This window comes from Pistacia vera, unplaced genomic scaffold, assembly GCF_008641045.1.
Source record: "Pistacia vera cultivar Batoury unplaced genomic scaffold, PisVer_v2 Contig701, whole genome shotgun sequence".
NCBI classification, from domain to species: Eukaryota; Viridiplantae; Streptophyta; class Magnoliopsida; order Sapindales; family Anacardiaceae; genus Pistacia; species Pistacia vera.
In genome coordinates, this window is record NW_022196559.1 from 257,422 (window position 1) to 276,991 (window position 19,570).

General features: G+C 35.4%; 1 protein-coding gene across 1 annotated transcript; it reads right to left on the bottom strand.

Annotated features, from left to right (window-relative positions):
* Positions 1–1,028: 1,028 nt before the first annotated feature.
* LOC116114160 (uncharacterized mitochondrial protein AtMg00810-like) lies at positions 1,029–1,577 on the bottom strand. Its single transcript, XM_031400309.1, has one exon. It carries the CDS (start codon positions 1,575–1,577, stop codon positions 1,029–1,031), a length of 549 nt encoding a protein of 182 aa, XP_031256169.1.
* Between the last annotated feature and the right edge of the window lie 17,993 nt (positions 1,578–19,570).

Below are 19,570 nucleotides of genomic sequence, written 5' to 3' on the forward strand. Positions count from 1 at the left end.
GGTTATTTTGATTGTTTTCTTTCTCCTCCTCAAATATAGAAACACAACAAGGCCTAAGAGAACTAAAAGTGCCACTGAGCCCACAACAACACCAATAACTGTTCCCCTTTTGGGACTTGGAAACTCCGAAGCAGCAAGCTCCATCTAAGGCGCCTTGCTGCACACCCAACAGATTTCCAAATCAAATTGAGCACTGATTATCTTCATACGCATAAGCAGTGCAAGAGCAATTATTCAAGCAGGTTGTTTTACACTCGTCTACACTCCGTACTGCCACAGATTGTCGATTTTCGGGCAATGTTGTTAGTTCAGTTGGGAAGATGATCAGACTAAAATGAGAGAGATTGCAATGGAAAGAGACGGCAAGAATTGGGAGTTTTTCTCACTTCATTTTCATTCATTGAACAGAGACAATTATACAAGAAAGTTTCACTGTTTTACCTACTGCGTCACATTAAAAAATATTACATTTGAATTTTCAACAAAAACATATACCAAATCAAGTCTTAATCTCAACAAAACAGGTCATAAAACACTTAACTTGATTGGCCGAAAATCTGCTCCACAACTACTGCAGCCTAACAAAACAAAAACAGAAACTTTGGCTCCAAAATGCAACTTAAACCTTCAGCCGGATTTTGTCCCATTTCCAGCAGGTTATCACCAACTTCATCACTCCTCTTTGATAAACTTGTTGGAAACACCACGTCTAAGTCTCAAAACTCTCAAAACTTGGTTTTAGGTAGACCCTTGGTCATAATATCCTCAATTTGTTCCTCACCCCTGCAGTGGACTAATTTCACTTCAGCATTACTTTCTGCTTCTCTCACAGCATAAAATTTAATTTTAATGTGTTTTGTTCTGCTGTGTAAGATTGGATTCTTTGCCATTGCAACAGCTGACTGATTGTCACAAAATATCACAGTTGGTTCTTCTTGAATTTGCCTCAAATCCTGCATAATCTTTCTCAGCCATATAGCCTGGTTTATTGCGGTAGCAGCAGAAATGTATTCTGCCTCTGCCGTTGACTAAGCTGTGGTGTCTTGCTTCTTGGAATGCCAGCATATGGCTCTTGAATTTAGGAAGAAAACATAACATGATGTACTCCTCATATCATCAATGCATCCAGCCCAATCACTATATGAGTATCCAATAAGTTGTAGGTTTTCAGTCTTCTTGAGCCATATTCCAAGCTCAACACTCCCCTTGACATACCTCAGCACCCTCTTGGCTGCCTTGAGATGGATTTTACTCGAGCTAGTCATGAATCTAGAAAGAACACTGGTTGCAAACATCAAATCTGGTCTGGTGGCAGTCCAGTACAATAGGCAACCAATCATACTTCTATACATTTTCTCATCAACCTTCTCAGTCCCATCATCCTTGCTCAGCTTCAAATTTACAACCAGTGGAGTGTCCACTGGTTTGCAACTACCCATGTTAAACTTATGCAGAATTTCATTGGCAAACCTCCTTTCATTAACAAATATGCTATGGTGACTTTGGTGGATCTCCATTCCAAGAAAATAGGACATTTCCCCAAGGCCAGTCATCTCAAATTCATTGCGCATGGCCATTTTAAACTCCTCAAGTTGGGTTGAGCTTCTTCCCATGATGAGTAAGTCATCAACATAAAATGACACTATGGTAAATTCACTTTCCAGCCTTCTCACATACAGTGTATGTTCATTAGCACTCCTTGCATATCCCAAGCTGATCAAATACTCATTAATTCTACTATACTAGGCTCTAGGGGCCTATTTCAGGCCATATAATGCCTTTCTTAGAAAATACATCTTATGCTCCTGCCTTTTGATGCATTGTTATTACAACATGCAATATATAGTAAGTATACTAGTCGCTCAAGTAATAAAGTGATGAGTGAGTATCGTTCCCACGAGGCTTGTTCGCTAAGCACTAAGTTTCCTACTATTTTAAGTTGGAGCAATCGAATTCTTTTGGATTAATGGGAGTAATTTAAACTAAGACTAAAACAATAATTTCTAGACTAAACTTTAACTATGAACGCAAGATGTAAAACACGGATAAAATCAATTCAAACAAACGCGTAGGGTTTTGACTTCATTCAGACCCTATGGGTTCTTTCTAAAGAATTAAACTAAATTCATATTCACATGCATTGATTGTAAATCAAACTCTCTAAATTGTCAAACATACCTTCTCAAGCTATGTTTTCCTACTCTTCCCTATTAACGTTCCGCACCCAACAAATTGAAGGTTAATAAATCTAAGCTCATTACGCACAAGAATCCTAGATTTATTTCATTGGTTCTTGAATCTATCTCTAGCATCCAATACTACAATGGTGATTACCCAAGAAGCCTAACATGATTCATTTCTCAATCTCATCATGTTCATCACATATAAACAGTAAATTCAGAGTAATCACACAATCAAAGCAAAATCATATGAAAAGAAAAAGAAAAACTAGGGGTGAGCACGGGTAGCGGGTAGAACCGGAACCGAACCGGTACCTAGCCCAACCTGCATTTTGCGGGTAGTTTCTGGTTCCAATTTTTTGGAACCGCTATTGTGCGGTTCCGTTCCGTTCCGTTCCGGTTCCGTTCGTTGCATTTGGGAACCGAACCGGAACCGGAACCTGTAAAAAGGGTACCCTGTTTGGAACCTGTAAGAGTACCCGTGTGGAACCTGTTTTGGATCCTGTTTGGAACCTGTTTTGGAACCTGTTTTGAACCTGTTTTGAACCTACTTTGAGCCTGCTTTGGAACCTGTTTTGGAACCTGTTTGAACATATTTTTATAACTTGTTTAGAACCTATTTTGGAACCTGGACTATAATGAAATATTTGTGAAATGTAAATATGGGGGAGTTTCTATTATTTTACATATAAAAAAAATTAAAATAGAAAAAGTTAAATTTTAGAATAACCTAATTAAATATATACGAATACAATTATACTTATTACATATAAATTCACCATATTAAAGCTTTAATATATTAATAATTAATATTAAAGTTTTGATCAATTAAGTTAATAATTGGAATTATGATCCAATTAAAGTGCTTTCATTTTAATATTATTAAAGAATTATTTTGATAAAATAGTATATTTGATTGAGTAATAATATATTTATTTATTTTACTTCAATTATCAAGTTCTAAGTATCTCTATAATAATTAGAATTAATTAATTAATATGATAAATTGATAAACATTAATAAATTTAATTACTAGTTAAATATCATACTTAATCAATTATAACATTGCATTAATTAAATGATTACTTAATTAATTATAATTTTATAACATTACTTAATTGATTTATAGTATATTAATTATAGCATTACATTATTGATTACTACTTAATTAATTGATTTAAAGTTATAACATAATTAATAGTTAATTAATTGACTTATAATTAGAAATTTAATTAATTATAGCATTACGTTATAGATTTATAGTATACTTACTTAATCATTAACATTTTATATAAATATTATTACAAAACTTAATTAAATGATTAAAAAATAATTAATTATATATTACATTAAAATTTATAGTATGATTACTTAATATTTTAATTCACCATACCATTACATTTAGTATGATTATATAATTAATTATAACATTACATAATTAAATAATTACTTAATTGATTATGTCATTATATTTAAAATTAGTATTACTAATTTACTACATAACATTAGCTAATACTTATTAAATGATAAGAAATTTAATTAATCATAACATTACCTTATAAACATTTCATTATAACATTAATAGCATTACATTATAGTTAAAATAATTATACTCATTAAATTATAATATTATTTAATTACATTATATATTATGATCACTTACTTAATTATAGCATATATAGTTAAATGATTACATAATTACATAATTAGTTATGAATTTAAACATTACATTATAAACATTAGTATTTACTAATTTACTATTATTACATTACTTAATTAACGTTAAAATTTTAATTATTATAATATTATCTTATATGTTTATAATATAATTACTTAATCAATTATAACATTCCATTATAAACATGTAGTATTAATCAAATGATTTGAAATTTAATTATTTATAATATTAAATTATAGATTTATAGTATGATTACTAATTCATTATACCATTACATTATACTATTATAGTATGCCATATAATTAATATAACATTACAAATAAATGATTACTTAATTGATTATGAGTTATGATATTATGTTTTAAACATTAGTAATTACTAATTTACTACATAAACATTAGCACAATACTAATCATCAAATGATAAAATTTAATTAATTATACATTACCTTATAAACATTAATTAAGCATACATTTTAGTTAAATATTACTCAATTAATTATAATATTATTATATTACATATATTTATAATCACTTACTTAATTATACATTACTAGTTAAATGATTACATAATTACATAATTAGTTATGAATTTATAACATTACATTATAACATTAGTAATTTACTAATTTACTATATTATTACATTACTTATTAAACGATTAAAATTTAATTAATATAACATTACCTTATATTTATAATTATTACTTAATCAATTATAACATTCCATTATAAACATTAGTATATTATCAATGATTTGAATTTTAATTATTATAATATTAAATTATAGTTTATAGTATGATTACTTAATTCATTAACATTACATTATACTATTATAGTATGATCATATAATTAATATAATATACATATTAAATGATTACTCTTGATTATGAGTTTATGATATTATGTTTTAAACATTAGTAATACTAATTTACTACATACACATTAGCACAATACTTTAAATGATAAAAAATTTATTATTAATAACATTACCTTATAAACATTAATTAAGCATTACATTATAGTAAATATTACTCAATAAATTATAATAATTATTTACATATATTTATGATCACTTACTAATTATAGCATACTAGTTAAATGATTACATAATTACATAATTAGTTATGAATTTATAACATTACATTATAAACATTAGTATTTACTAATTTACTATTTATTACATTACTTAATTAAACGATTACAATTTATTATTATACATTACCTATATATTTATAATATGATTACTAATCAATTATAACATTCATTATAAACATTAGTATATTAATCAAATGTTTGAAATTTAATTAATTATAATATAATTATAGATTTATATATGATTACTATTCATTATAAACATTACATTATACTTTATAGTATATCATATAATTAATATAACATTACATAATTAATGATTACTTAATTGATTATGAGTTTGATATTATATTTAAACATTAGTATTACTCTTTACTACAAAACATTAGCACAATACTTAATTAAATGATAAAAATTTAATTAATTATAACATTAACTTATAAACTTTCATTATAACATTAATTAAGCATTACATTATAGTTAAATAATTACTCAATTAAATTATAATATTATTATATTACATTATATTATGATCACTTACTTAATTATAGCATTAATTATATATTTAAATGATTATATATTACTTATTAGTTATAAATTTATAACATTACATTATAAACATTAGTAATTTACTACTATTACATTACTTAATTAAACATTAAAATTTATTATTATAACATACTATATATATTGTAATTATGATTACTTATCAATTATAACATTCCATTATAAACATATAATATTAATTAAATATTTGAAATTTAATTTTATAATATTAAATTATAGATTTATAGTATGATTACTTAATTCTTATAACATTACATTACTATTATAGATGAGCATATAATTAATATAACATTACATAATTAATGATTATAATTGATTATGACATTATATTATAAACATTAGTAATTTACTAATTTACACAATACTTAATCAATTATTATAACATTATATTATAAATTTATGGTATGATTATTAATTATTATACATTCTATTTAAACAATATTACAATACTATAATTAAATGATTAACAATTCAAGTGTTGCTTAGAGATTACAGGTTATGAGTTCCTTGGACACAAATGATGAATAATGAAATTGTTAGGGTGTATTTGTAAACTTATAAGGTGTTTTTGTTATTTTTTAAACTAATAGGGGGTAATTGATTTTGTACAGGTACCCTGGAAAGGAACCGGAACCTGCATTTTAGGTTCGGTTCCTTGAATTGAAGAACCTGCACTGTGCGGTTCCGGTTCCGGTTCCCCCGGAAAATGCAGGGTACCCAGAACCGCTCACCCCTAAAAAACAATCAATTACTTAACCCATGAAATTCTAAATTACAATCAAACCCTAGCCAAAATAGGTTAGTTCATGGCTGAATCAACATACAAACAAGAAAAGAAATACCTAAGTTCAACATATGCAAACAAGAGAAAAGACAAGAAATCTCCCCAAATGACGAATCACTGTTTTTAATCTCGAATCTTCGCCCTCTTTAGATCTAAGTTCGCCCATATGAATGTAAAAATGTAAACACTCCAACCCTACTGAAGACCTCCCTCAACAAAAAGACTAAGTATTTCTTTTATACCTCGCCCAAAATCCTCTAACTTAGCCTAAAAATAAACTGTGTGTTTTCAAAATCTGGAAAATGCAGACTTCGCCGCGCAAAGAAGGAATCTCGCCGCGGTGACAAAACAAGCTAAATCTGGTGCATGACTGACTCATTTCGTCGTGGCGAATACAACCTTCGCCATGGCGAAGCTTTCTGAAGAATTCTAAAATTACAGAATTGCCCTCCACTCGCTTTTTTGCTTGAATCTTCGATCTTCGTGCTCTCCCTTGGGAAAAAGCTTCATCGTGCTTGACTCTGCTTCAGAACTCTCCCAACTTCTGAGACCCGCTTGCTTTTGAGTCTAAACTCCAAATCTGTCTTTATTTGCTCAAATGTCAATTTTAACCTAAATACGAAATGTAAGGAATTAAGTAGCAATTTAGGCTAATGAACTAAGAAGTATCTAAAATCGCCAGCCTAAAAGCTTAAATAACTAGTATAATCCTCATATTATCAAATACCCCCAAACTAGGACTGCTCGTCCCCGAGCATCAGGTAAAACAAGATAAAAGAAAAACACAAACGTTCAAAACCAAACACACAAATGACAAAATTGAATAAAGAAACAAAGACTCGACTCACAAAACAACGCCAGAATTTATACCAATCTCAAAATTTGTTGCAAATTATTAATAGAAAATGTTTAACACTCCAAAAGTTATAAGTTGCATCGACTTTCTTTCTTAATTGTCCCCCGAGTAGGTCATCCCCACTTCAATTTACCTTCCAACTTCCCAGATTATTTTATGTAGGAATCAAAGTTATCAATGGTGTGGCAAACTCCATAAGCCTAAATATCGAACTATTCTCCACTAATGAGGACTAGACAAAGATAGAATTAAAAGGTCTTTATAGCTTGTAACGCTAGACTCGGGTAGTGGGTTCCAGAAAAAAGATAGGAATAACAAAGTAAAGAAACTCGGTTTTCCTCATGCAAACACTAAAATCAAATCGAACTCCACTTCTACTCAACCACCAATCAACGTGTCCACTAATTTAGAACCCTCAAACTTGTATCTTTCTTATTTCTAATACCATATAGCGCGGGGAAAGTGCGTCTAAGTGTACGTGGCGTTGTTATACTAAGGTCGCCAAGTACTGCTAGGCAGTTTTTAAGGCGGTTATTGGTTTGCAACTGAGATACCCTTAAACTTGGCAAAGACGGTGGAACAGTACTGCTATAGTGCGCCCGGTTCAAGTTTTTTTTTTTTTTTTTTTTTTTGAAAAGAAAAACAAATCAATTGAATTGAGGTGAACTACCTCTTTTGTTTTTATTGCCCTTCTCACAACCCCCAAACTATTCTTTTAGTCTATTCGTAACTCTTCCTGTTCTTTGTGTTTGCATTAGGATCGAATTCTCCTAAGGGTACGACAAAGTTTTTTTAGATGATCGACAATTTTTGGTTTGCTAAGAAAATAAAGCAATAATAATTCTATACCGCTCAAATGGGTGACTAGGACAATTTCATTCATGGTGTCTAGAAAGGCTCAACGTTCCAAAAGAATGCCTAAATCATCTCCTCAACCATGTCTAATCCTAAATTTCGCCTCAAGCACTTCTCTACTAGATTCTAAAGTCCACCAACATTATCAAAGCTTTACCTAAGTACATAAATGAATCTAAGCATCCGAAAAAGTGAAAATGGTGGTTGAACCACTCAACAAACCTCAATCAAAATCCAGTCATAAACATAAACTTGAACAATGCTTACCATTTCCAACAATAAAATCGTAACAACCCTATTCTCATCATTGATTTATACAATTCTCATCAGCAAAAACATCAAACTAAGGAAAAATAAACGAAAGTTCAAAAATTTCTAATTTTCCTACCCCCAAACAAAAGGTGACATTGTCCCAATGTCCCATACGTATAAATTAGGAATGAAAATTAAAATAACAAAGGTACAAGATAGTTCCTGGTTATCCGTGAAGTTTCGCTCCACAGTGCACACCCGTCTTGCCTTTTTCATCACCCAACATCTGTCAACAATTTAACTGGGTGTCCATTGTGTTAGCAAAAATTCACCAACTAAATTGAAAATATTACAACCTAATCTCGTCCTTGCAACAACTGCAATTAAAGAAAATGAAACAACGAAAACAAACACAACAATCCAAAACAAAATATAACTGAGTTTAATGTTTGAAATGAAAACAAAATCAACTAAAAACAATAAAAATAAGAAAACAAACATGTTCTCCTTGCTCATTCTTCGCCTCCCTCTCTTCCTCTCTGACTCGGGAGCCCATCCACTTACTCTATCCCAGTCGCCTATTGAATTCTGCAGTGTCAACTTGAGCTGGTGAAGCTGCTCTTCTACATCACTACTCATCTGGGTTTGATCAGCCAACCAATCCTGTCGTTTCCCATACGTTTCATCATACCCATCATCTGCTGTATCTCTCCTTTTTTGTAGCTGTGGAGCTGGAGATTTGGCAGGCCTTGTGTGGTTTTCTGTCGTTTTGTTCCTGCTTTGTTGCTCAGCTTTTGGACTTCAGATGCTTTTGATAATAATCTGAGTCTAGGACTGGGCAGCATGTATACATTGCTCATCATCATACCCCTCGGCTCCAGCTTTAATGCACAAGGCGTAATGAGATTTGGGAAAGAGTACCTTGATCGCCCTGGTTTGGCGGCATGATGAATGCTGTTCAGATAATTCGTCCCACATTTATACTCTTTCCTGTGGCAATAGAATAAAGCAATAATGCCTTCTCGTAAGTTACCGTGCTATAATGTGTTTCCGGCATCAACCTCGCACTAACAAAATACTGCCACAGTCAAGCCATCGGTGTCAAATGAGTTCCCTTGATGGTCTTCTTTTGTTTCTTCAACACTGCCTAAGTTGCATTCAGTTTTGCAATGACCGGAGGAATAATACATCTTAACGTGACGTCCTAAACCTTACGAACTCATCCTGATCAATCTCGGCAGGTTAAAAACTCATTGTCACGTCTCCGTAACGGCACATCAGCCCCTCCACAAATAAGTACCCCTCACAATCTGAGAGTTGCATAAAACTCCCTTACTAGCGGCTCTATAGCCGTTGTGCAGGAGCACTCATAATAGTTCCCACTGTCCGTCTCCGTCCAAAGCCCGACTCCGCGTCAATCCGCGCTCAGGAATAAAGCCCTTATCTTTTCTTTGGATAGCCCTTTCATATCGTTTCCGGGCTCCTTACTCACGAAACGGTTGTCCACTTTCTTTCCTTTTCTCTTGCCTTTTGATGGAACCTTACTTTGAGTGGCATGTTTTCAAAAACTATACTAACTCAACAATGTAACCCCACAAATTCAAACCTAGTGGCCTATGACAATAATCCATCCTGCAAAAATTTACAACACTTCCAAAAATTTGCACTTAGACCCCCAACCTACGATTTCCTCAAAATTCAACAAACACCCAAAACTCAAAACTCACCACCCTCAATATCACAACATGCATAATCAACCCTTCCTCAAACAAAATCGACTCACAAGCACCAAAATTCACATCTGAACTAACAATCACTTTTTTAGATCTACAAATCAAAACTCAAAATTGTGTGATAAAAAACTTAGGGAACTTGAGATCTTACCAACGAAGGATTATTCACCCACCATTTACCCAGAATCAGCCCAAATTGAAGCCCCAAATTTTTTGAACCTAAAAATTTTGTGAAATTTTTGCAAAAATTGTTGTTAAATGAGTTGTTTTGGTGTTTAGGAGGTTAAGGAGTGAGAACTTTGTTGGGAAAACACTTGGAAGGCAAAGGATAAAATTGGAAATTTTTATGTCAAATGGTTTGAAAAGTCTGTGAAGAATGAAGAAGAAGTGGGTATTTATACAAAACAATTGTCGTCGCGGCTGGCGAATTTCTTCGTCGAGAACCCTATTTAATCCCAGTTTTGCCGCGGTGAAGACAAATCTTCCCGGGGCGAAAACTTACAGTGGCTACTCACCCTGGCGAGGAAAAATCTTCGCCGCTGTGAAATTGCCTATATAATTTGCTTCGCCGCAGTGAAGACAAATTCTCGCTGGGACGAAAACTTATAGAAGTTGCACATATTTTTCAGGTTGCTTCACCCCGGTGAGGTCGCGAAGTCTGGGACTTTAAAAACTCATTTCATACAATGTGCTTCGCCATGGCGAAGAATACTTCTTCCCCCCGGCGAGTCTGGAGCATTTTCTTTCCTTCTTCAAGCAAAACTTCATCTGAAACACCCAAAAACACACAATTAAAAATCATTCAACTCATATGAAAACAAAACAAATTCAAACATAATAAAAGCAAATAATTTAGAACTCTTGGGTTGCCTCCTCCCAAGAACGCTTGTTTAAGTCGGAAAGCTCGACTCTCTGGTTTTTCACGTCAGTCTAGATTATCCAAGTACATCACATCCTAGAATTTTCCCTCATGCTGGAGCTTCTTTGTTATGATCTTTTTCACACAGGGTCCTTGTGAGAGTTTCCACCACCCATTTCCATCCCTTGGTCATTACTTTGGTGGTTCACTCTTCTCACTATCCGCTTTCCGTTGTCTTGACTTTCCTTACCCTTTTTAAGTTGAGACATCTGTTCTTTGTAAAGACGTAATCTCGAGTGAGGTTCATCCTGGAATGTTTTGCAACCTTTTGTGTTATGGTCTTCATTCTCAAGCTGATTCGTTTGACCTGCATCTCTCAATTTCCAATTTAGGACTATTCATGGAAGGGTTCAATTTTGACTGATCCACCACATCGATTTTTAACATGACTCTTTCTTAGGTGCAACTCTCATCGATTCAAGACATTAAATGTTACTTCTTCATCTTGCATCCTCATGATCAACTCCTTTCTTGAACTCGATTAAAGCTCTTCCGGTAGCCAGAAATGGTCGTCCCAGGATAAGAGGAATTTCCTTATCCTCTCAATGTCCAACACAAGAAATCTGTAGGAAAGATGAACTTGTCCACTTTACCAACACACCTCTCCAATGCCCCTCGGATGCTTAATCATCTATCTGCAAGTTGCAAGCATATTGTTGTCGGCTTCACTTCACTAATTCCTAATTTCCTAAAAACAGAAAAAGGCATAAGGTTAATGCTGGCATCTAGATCACATAAAACTCGATCAAAGGTAATATCTCCTATAGTACAAAGAATAGTAAACTCCCTGGTCTTTGTTTCGGGAGCAGCTTCTTTTGTAAGATGGCACTGCATTCCTCCATGAGCATCACGTTTCCTCATCTTCTAACTTCCTCTTGTTTGATAAGATTTCCTTAAGAAATTTTGCGTACTCAGCATATGTTGCATGCATCTGCAAAAGGAATGTTAACATGCAGTTTCTTAAAACATCAAGAAATTTAATAAATTGCTATCCTGATTTTCTTTTCTGAGTCTTTGCGGAAGGCACGGTGCGTGTGATGCGCCAACTCTGGTGGTATCTCGAGGAATGGCAATTTCCCTTTCCTTTTCTTTTTCCCCTCTTCCTACTTATGTTCATCTTTCCTTGGGTTGGTGGGTTTTCTTCAGCAATGTTTCTTCATCAACTTCCTCATCAGATTCTTCATTTTTCTTTGATGGATTTTCCTTTTTCCTTGATTTTTCCACCTCTTCTAAAACTCTCCCACTTCTCAAAGTTATAGCATTCACTTGCTCCACGTGTTTAGTCACTGTGTTGCTTGTAAAGACCCTTGCGGTCTCTCATTTAGCTTCTTGGCCAATTGGCCCATCTGACCTCAAGATTCCAAATGGATGCCCCTTGATTTCTAAAATTCTCCTCGTCTCATTCATAAAACCCGTGGTCTCCTGCATAAATTTCCCAGACATGTCCTCCAACTTTGTCACTCTTGGATCTCCCGGTTGATTATTCACCCCTGGTTGGTTGTTTGGCAATGCTCTTTGGTCCATTGATTATTTTGCTGGTTCTGATTGCCCCAAGCTGATTGGATGATTTCTCCCCCGGATTGTATGTGTTGGAGTATGGGTTGCTTGGTTGTCTCTGATTTCCTGCCAAGTAGTTCACTTGCTCCGATGAGGAAGATGACGAAGCAAATGTGTTCCCCACTTACACTCGCTGCTCACATGGTTTTCTGCACAAAAATCCAAGTTAATTAAGGTGCTTGAAAGAGTTTACTTGCATACTTCCCACTTTTTCTGAGTGCTGTAGTGGGATGAGATGGCTGTGAAGGCATCAACTTCATGAAGACTGATGCGTGTTTTCTACAACATGCAAAACTAGCAAGTGCACTAGTCTCAAGTAATAGAGTGATGGTAGATATCGTTCCCACGAGGACTGGTAGCAAAGCACTAAGTTCCCTAACGTTAACAGTTGAAGCAACCGAAAATCTTGGATTTGTGGGAGCAAATTGTAATTGAAAGAAAACAAATAAAATCTAACAAGAAATTAACCTTAAAGGAAACAAATGAACACAAAGATTCAATTTAAGTAAAACGGTAGGGTTTTGACTTCGTTTGTTATTTATGGTTATACCTACAAGTTACACTATTTTCACATTCGCATGCAGTGGTTGTAAATCGATTCACTATTTGATACATACCCTCTCGGCTATGTTTTCCTATTCATCATTATTAACATTCCGCACCCACAATTGAAGGTTAACAATTCTAAATCATGAAGCAAGAATCCTAAATGACTTCATTATTCTTGAATCTATCTCTAGCATCCAATACTATAATGGTTATTACCCATGAAGCTTAACATGAATTATTTCTCATCTCATCATGTTCATCACATACAACAATTAATTCAGAGTACACACAACCACAACTTATTCACATGAAAATGCATAAACATATATTCAACCCATCTCAATCCAAACTAAAATCAAAACCCAACCCTAAAAGATTAGTTCATAGCTAACTTAACAGAATAAAAACGGGAATCAAAAGTAAACAGATGACATAATGAAACTGAGATGAAGGAAAATCTCCCCAAAACAAATCTTCTCTGATGCAATCCAATGTCCCCTTCACAATCCGAAAAATACAAGTTTTTCTCCTAAAATTGTAAAAGACGGCTCCTTTTACTGCCCAGACTCCCTTCTAAAAAAGTTAATGTTTTTCTTTTATACCTAGTCCTAAAAACCCAGTTCAAAACAAAAACACACAAAACTGTGCGTTTACAAAACTTAATTTTTGACTTTCGCCGCGGCGAAGAGGAATTCTTCGCCGCGGCGAAGATGAAAACCAAAACTCAATTCTGCCCAACTTCGCCGCGGCAAGATAATTTCTTCGCCGGCGAAGCTCCTCAAAGTTCTGAAATTTACAGAACTGCCACCTGCTTGCCTCTTCGTCCGATTCTTCGATTTTCGACTCTTCTCCTTGAAACAAGCTTCATCGCGCATTGTCCTACTCCGGAACTCTCTTATCTTCTGGAATCCTTCATTCTGAGTCAAAACGCCAAGTTTTGCCTTTATTTGCTAAAAGAGTCCATTTTAACCTAAGAACCGAAAAGTAAGAATTACGCACCAATTCAGGTAAAATGCCTAAAAGTAATTGAAATCCGACAAAGAGTCATAAAAAAACTGTATAATTTACGGATTATCAACTACCCCCAACTAAAAGATGCTCGTCCCCGAGCATACAGTACAAAAACTAACGAAAACAAAGACAATAAAAAAAAACAAAATGCAGACACATGCACACAAACTGAAAAACCAAAATAAAACGATTCAAATGCTACAACGAATTGCCTAGACATTGCACATATCCACAAATTGTTGAAAGTTTATTACAGGAAATGTTCGACATTCCAGAAGTTATGGGCTACTCGACTGTTTTTCCTCAATTAGTCCACCAAGTAGGTAATCCCCCTTCAATCCACCTTCCAACTTCCGGATTATTATGCAAAAAGTGTAAAGTTTATCAAATGGTGGCAGACTCCATAGGCCTAAATATCGAACTACTCTCCACTAATGAGGACTACAACTAGTGAGAATCACAGGTCTTAAAGGCTTGTAACTTTAGGCTCGGTCATGGGCTCCAACAGAAGGGAGAAACAAGTAAGAGAACTCGGTTGTCCTAAAGCAAAACTCAAATCACATCGAAACCCACACTTTCTCAACATCAGCCGACATGTTTACTCATTCACATCTTCATACCGTATTTCTAACTCTTGGATACCATAATGCAGGGGGACTCGTTTAAGGTTACGTGGCGTTGTTAAACCCAGGTCGCCAAATACTGCTAGGCAGTTTTTAAGGCGGGTTCTGGTTTCCAGCCGTATACCCTTAACTAGGCAGCATTGTTTTCGAAATAAATTTTTTTTTTTTTTTTTTTTTTTTCAAACACTAGAATTGAATTGAGGTGACTACCTCCTTGTTTTTATTCTTTTATCTCAACCCCCACATCATTCTTTTTGATCTCTTCTCATTTTCTTCTCTTAACCCCCAAACTAATCTTTCACTAAATTGCAAACTCGTTTCGTTCTCGGTTTTGCACTAAGACCGAATTCTCCAAAAGGTATGATAAAGTGTTTAGGGTAAGGAATTTGCCAAATCTGTTTGTTTTCTAGAAAAATTAAAGTAATATTCCAATGGCTCAAATGGGTGACTAGTGAAAATTCAATCATGGGTTGGCTAGAAGGCTCAAACGTTCCAAAAATTGCCTAATCATATCCTCAACCATGTCTAATCCTAAAATTTCGCCTCAAGCATTTCTCAACTAGGTTCTAGATCCACCAACATTATCAAGACTTTGCCTAATCACATAAAATGATCTAAGCATGCCGAAAAAATGAAAATCGTGGTTGAACCACTCAACAAACCTCAATCAGAATCCAGTCAATAAACGTAACTTGAAGCAATGCTTAACATTTCTTAACAAATTCAACAATCTTATTTTCATCATTGATTTATACAACTCATCATTGGCAAAAACAAACAAATACACGAAAATACAACACAACTAAGTTAAATTTTTTTTTTTTTTTTTTTTTTTTTTTTTTTTTTTTATGAACTTTTAAGGTGTACGCGGCGTTGTTAAACCCGAGGTCGCCAAATACTGCTAGGCAGTTTTTAAGGCAGTTACTGGTTTCCAGCCAATATACCCTTAAAATAGATTTCGTTTAGGTGTACGCGGCGTTGTTAAACCCGAGGTCGCCAAATACTGCTAGGCAGTTTTTAGGCAGTTACTGGTTTCCGCCAATATACCCTTAAACTCAAAATCTATTCCCTACCCCCAAACTAAATATACATTGTCCCCAAGTTCCATTATGCATAAGTTAGGATATAGACAAACACAACGGAAAAACAAATGAAAAATAAAAAGGTACGAGAATGCTCCCTGGTTAAGTCAGAATCGTCGTTCCACAATGTTCAACCGTTCTTAGGACTTTTCATCATCCAAAATCTGTCAAAACAAAAACTGTGGTGTCCCTTATGTTAAACGAATTCACAACTATAATGAAAGTATTACAACTGTCTCGCCCTTTTAACACTAAAAAAAAAATCAACTAACACTAACACAAAAACACGATCCAAAACCAAATAAAATGAGTTAAAGTTTCAACTGGACAAAAATTAAATGAAAGTACAAAATATAAAAATAAACAGGTGTTCCGTTCAGTCTTCTTCTTCCTCTGCTTCCGCTTCTTCTCCTTCTTCCTCTGATTCTGGCCAGTCATCTGAGTTCCATCACCCACTGATATGCGGAAGTGTCCATTCAGATCCTTGAAACTTTTCGTTAACATTTCATGAATGTTCTGTGTCCGCTCCATCATCCAATCCTGTCTCTCTCATGTATTTCACATCCGCATCATTTCTGCATCATTGCTTTCTGAGAATCCTGTGGAGCGGGATGATGTGCCATGCTCGTTCTCTGCCTCTTGCCCCTGCTGTTGGTTGGGCATCTGCCGCTCGGTCAAGATGTTTGGTGTAATAGTCTCATCTAGAATTGGAGCCGATAAATACGCGGCTCATCATCTGCAACCTTGACCCCTTCTTTTGGGCACATGGCATGTGAGAGGCGGGAAACAGTAGCTTGATCGTCCCTTTTGGGATGCTATCCTGATACTGTGATAAATGATGTCTCCCACATCAATACTCTTTTCTTGTGGCAAGGAGTACAGCAATTCCGCCTTATCAAGAGTCACTGTGCTGTAGTGCGTCTCGCGCATTAGTTTAGCACAGACAAAGTACTGCCACAGCCGAGCCATTGGTGTCAACTGTGTTCCTTTGAGTGTCTTTTTCTTTTTCTCGACACTTCCCATGCTACCCCTGTTTTGCAATGGCCGACAAGATAATATCATCATTACGGCTTGTTCTTTTGAACTCCCCTATTGATCAGTGAAATTTCGGGCAGGTCGTAGAATTTGTTGTCTCTTGTGCTGAAAATGGCACATCCTCTCCTCTTACAAAAACAATATCATCCTGCCTTTCGGGGAAGTTGGCATAGAACTCTCTGACCAACGGTTCTACTGCGCGCTCTCAGGAGCACTCAACATGGCCCAATTTCTACCCCTACTCCAGTCCATAGCTTGTTTTGCTGTCAACCACGCTCAGGGATGAAACCCTTACTTTTTTTTTGATCACCCCTCATAACGTTACGGGCTGCCTCGTTCACAAACCGGTTGTCTACTTTCTTCCCCTTGCTGTATGCTTAATTTTCGGAGCCATTGATTCACTGAAATTCAATCCAAACTGTTAATCTCAATGAATTTGCCCTATAAAAACATACCCCTGTTCACCTGCAAAAATAATTCACACTTCCAAAAATTTTCAATGACCCAAACTACGATTTTTCTATTTTAAGATGTACGCCGTTGTTATACCAGAGGTTGCCAAGTACTGCCAGCAGTTTTTAAGGCGGTTCTGGTTTCAGCCAATATACCCTTAAAATAGATCACATCACAATTTCAAAATAATCCACACTTCTAAAACTTCGCAATTCCACCCCCAAACTACGATTTTTCAATTCAACACAAACACTCCAAATAATCACAAACTCCACTTCTAACAATCAATTGGCATATAAACTTCTTAACAATAACATATCACAACTCAACAAACCCAAAAATTCTCAAGAATAAAGTTCACATAAATTCTAGATCTACGAATATAGACTAAAAATTTTCCAAATTGCTTTGGGTTTTCGAATCTTACCATATGAAGTCGTTTGCACCACCAATTGACTTGAAACGAACCAAACAATAAAACCCCAAATTTTTGATCCAAAAATTTGTGAAATTTTTGTGAAAATTGTTGTTGAAATGGGTTGATTTGGTGTTAGGAATGATGTGGAGTTTATTTGGTTGGAAAAGTAAAATGAAGTGAAGTTGAAGGATTGAAATTTTCTCTCAACTCACAATGGAAGCGGGCGTGAAAATGAAGGAAGAAGAGTGTATTTATAGAAAAGGAGCTTCGCCGCGGCAAGTTCATCACGCATAACCCTAAATTTTCCCAGGTTTCGCCGCGGCGAAGAAAATTTCTTCGCCGGGCGAACTTCCCGAGAGTTTAAGGTTCACTTCGCCTCGGCGAAGAAGTTTACTTCGCCGCGGCAATGCCTTAGTAAAATTTTCGAAATTTTTACCTTTACTTCGCCGCGGCGAAAACAATTTCTTCGCCGGGGCGAAACTCTCCAGTAGCAAACCTGGGTTTCTTCAGTCTCTTCGCCGCGGCGAAGAAATGTTCTTCGCCCCGCGAAGTCTGAAAATTTTTGATACCTCCTTTGCTCTAGACTTCACCTGAAACACTTGAACACAAAATATCATCAAATTTATACCTACTCATAATGAAATAAGAAATTTCAAACAACAAAAGTTAAAATCAAAAAGTAAAACGCTTGGGTTGCCTCCCAAGAAGCGCTTGTTTATAGTCGGAAGCTTGACTCTTTCCATCCTTTAGGTAGATGTCCAGCGGATTGGATGAACTTGCAGCTCATCCCCCCCTCAACGTACGGCTTCAACCTCTGTCCATTAACCGTGAAAGTGCCCTTTTCTTCATGTGTGACTCCATGCTCCGGATGCATGTATCCTCCTTATCGTGAATGGTCCGGACCATCTAGACTTAAGTTTTCCGGAAAAGCCTAAGTCTAGAGTTGAACAACAAAACTTTCTGCCCAACTTCAAAAACCTTCACCCGAATGTGCTTGTCGTGCCACCTTTTTGTTTTCCTTTAGTTCCGGGCATTTTCATATGCTTCCAGACGCAACTCATCCGCTCGTTCAAAGTCAGCATTCTCCCTCTCCCGCGGCTTTCAAATCCATGTTCAACTGTTTGACGGCCCAATATGCCTTGTGTTCAAGTTCCACCGGCAAGTGACATGCTTTCCCATACACCAATCTGAACGAGACATACCATGGGTTTTGAATGCAGTGCGATAAGCCCATAACGCATCGTCCAACTTCCTTGACCAATCCTTCCTCGAGGCATTGACTGTCTTTTCTAAAATTCCCTTCAGTTCTCTATTTGACAGTTCCACTTGTCCGCTCGTTTGTGGATGGTAGGGTGTTGCCACTCTTGTGTCACTCCGTACTTGCTCAGCAGGGCATCCAATTGCCTATTGCAAAAATGTGATCCTCCACCTAATAATCGCCCGTGGCACACCAAACCTTGAGAAATATTTCTTCCTCACGAAATTTATCACCACCTAGCATCATTCGTTGGCAATGCCACGGCCTCAACCCATTTAGACACATAGTCCACAGCTACCAATAAAAGTGTTCCCATAAGAACTGGGAAAGGACCCATGAAATCAATCCCCCATACGTCAAAAATTTCCACCACCAGGATTTTGTTCAACGGCATCTCATCTCTTTTTGAGATACTCCCCATCCGTTGACATTGGTCACACTCCTGATCATCCGGAATGAATCCTTAAAAGGGTTGGCCAATAAAACCCAGATGGTAGCACCTTCGCTGCTGTCTAGCTCCTCCAAAATGGCCACCCACTTCCTTCTCATGACATGTCTTAGAATGCTCTCCATTTCTTCCTCCGGGACACATCTCCTTATCATTGGGTCAGTAACTGTCGGTACAGGAATGGCTCTTCCCAAATAGTATTTTAAATCAGAGAAATTT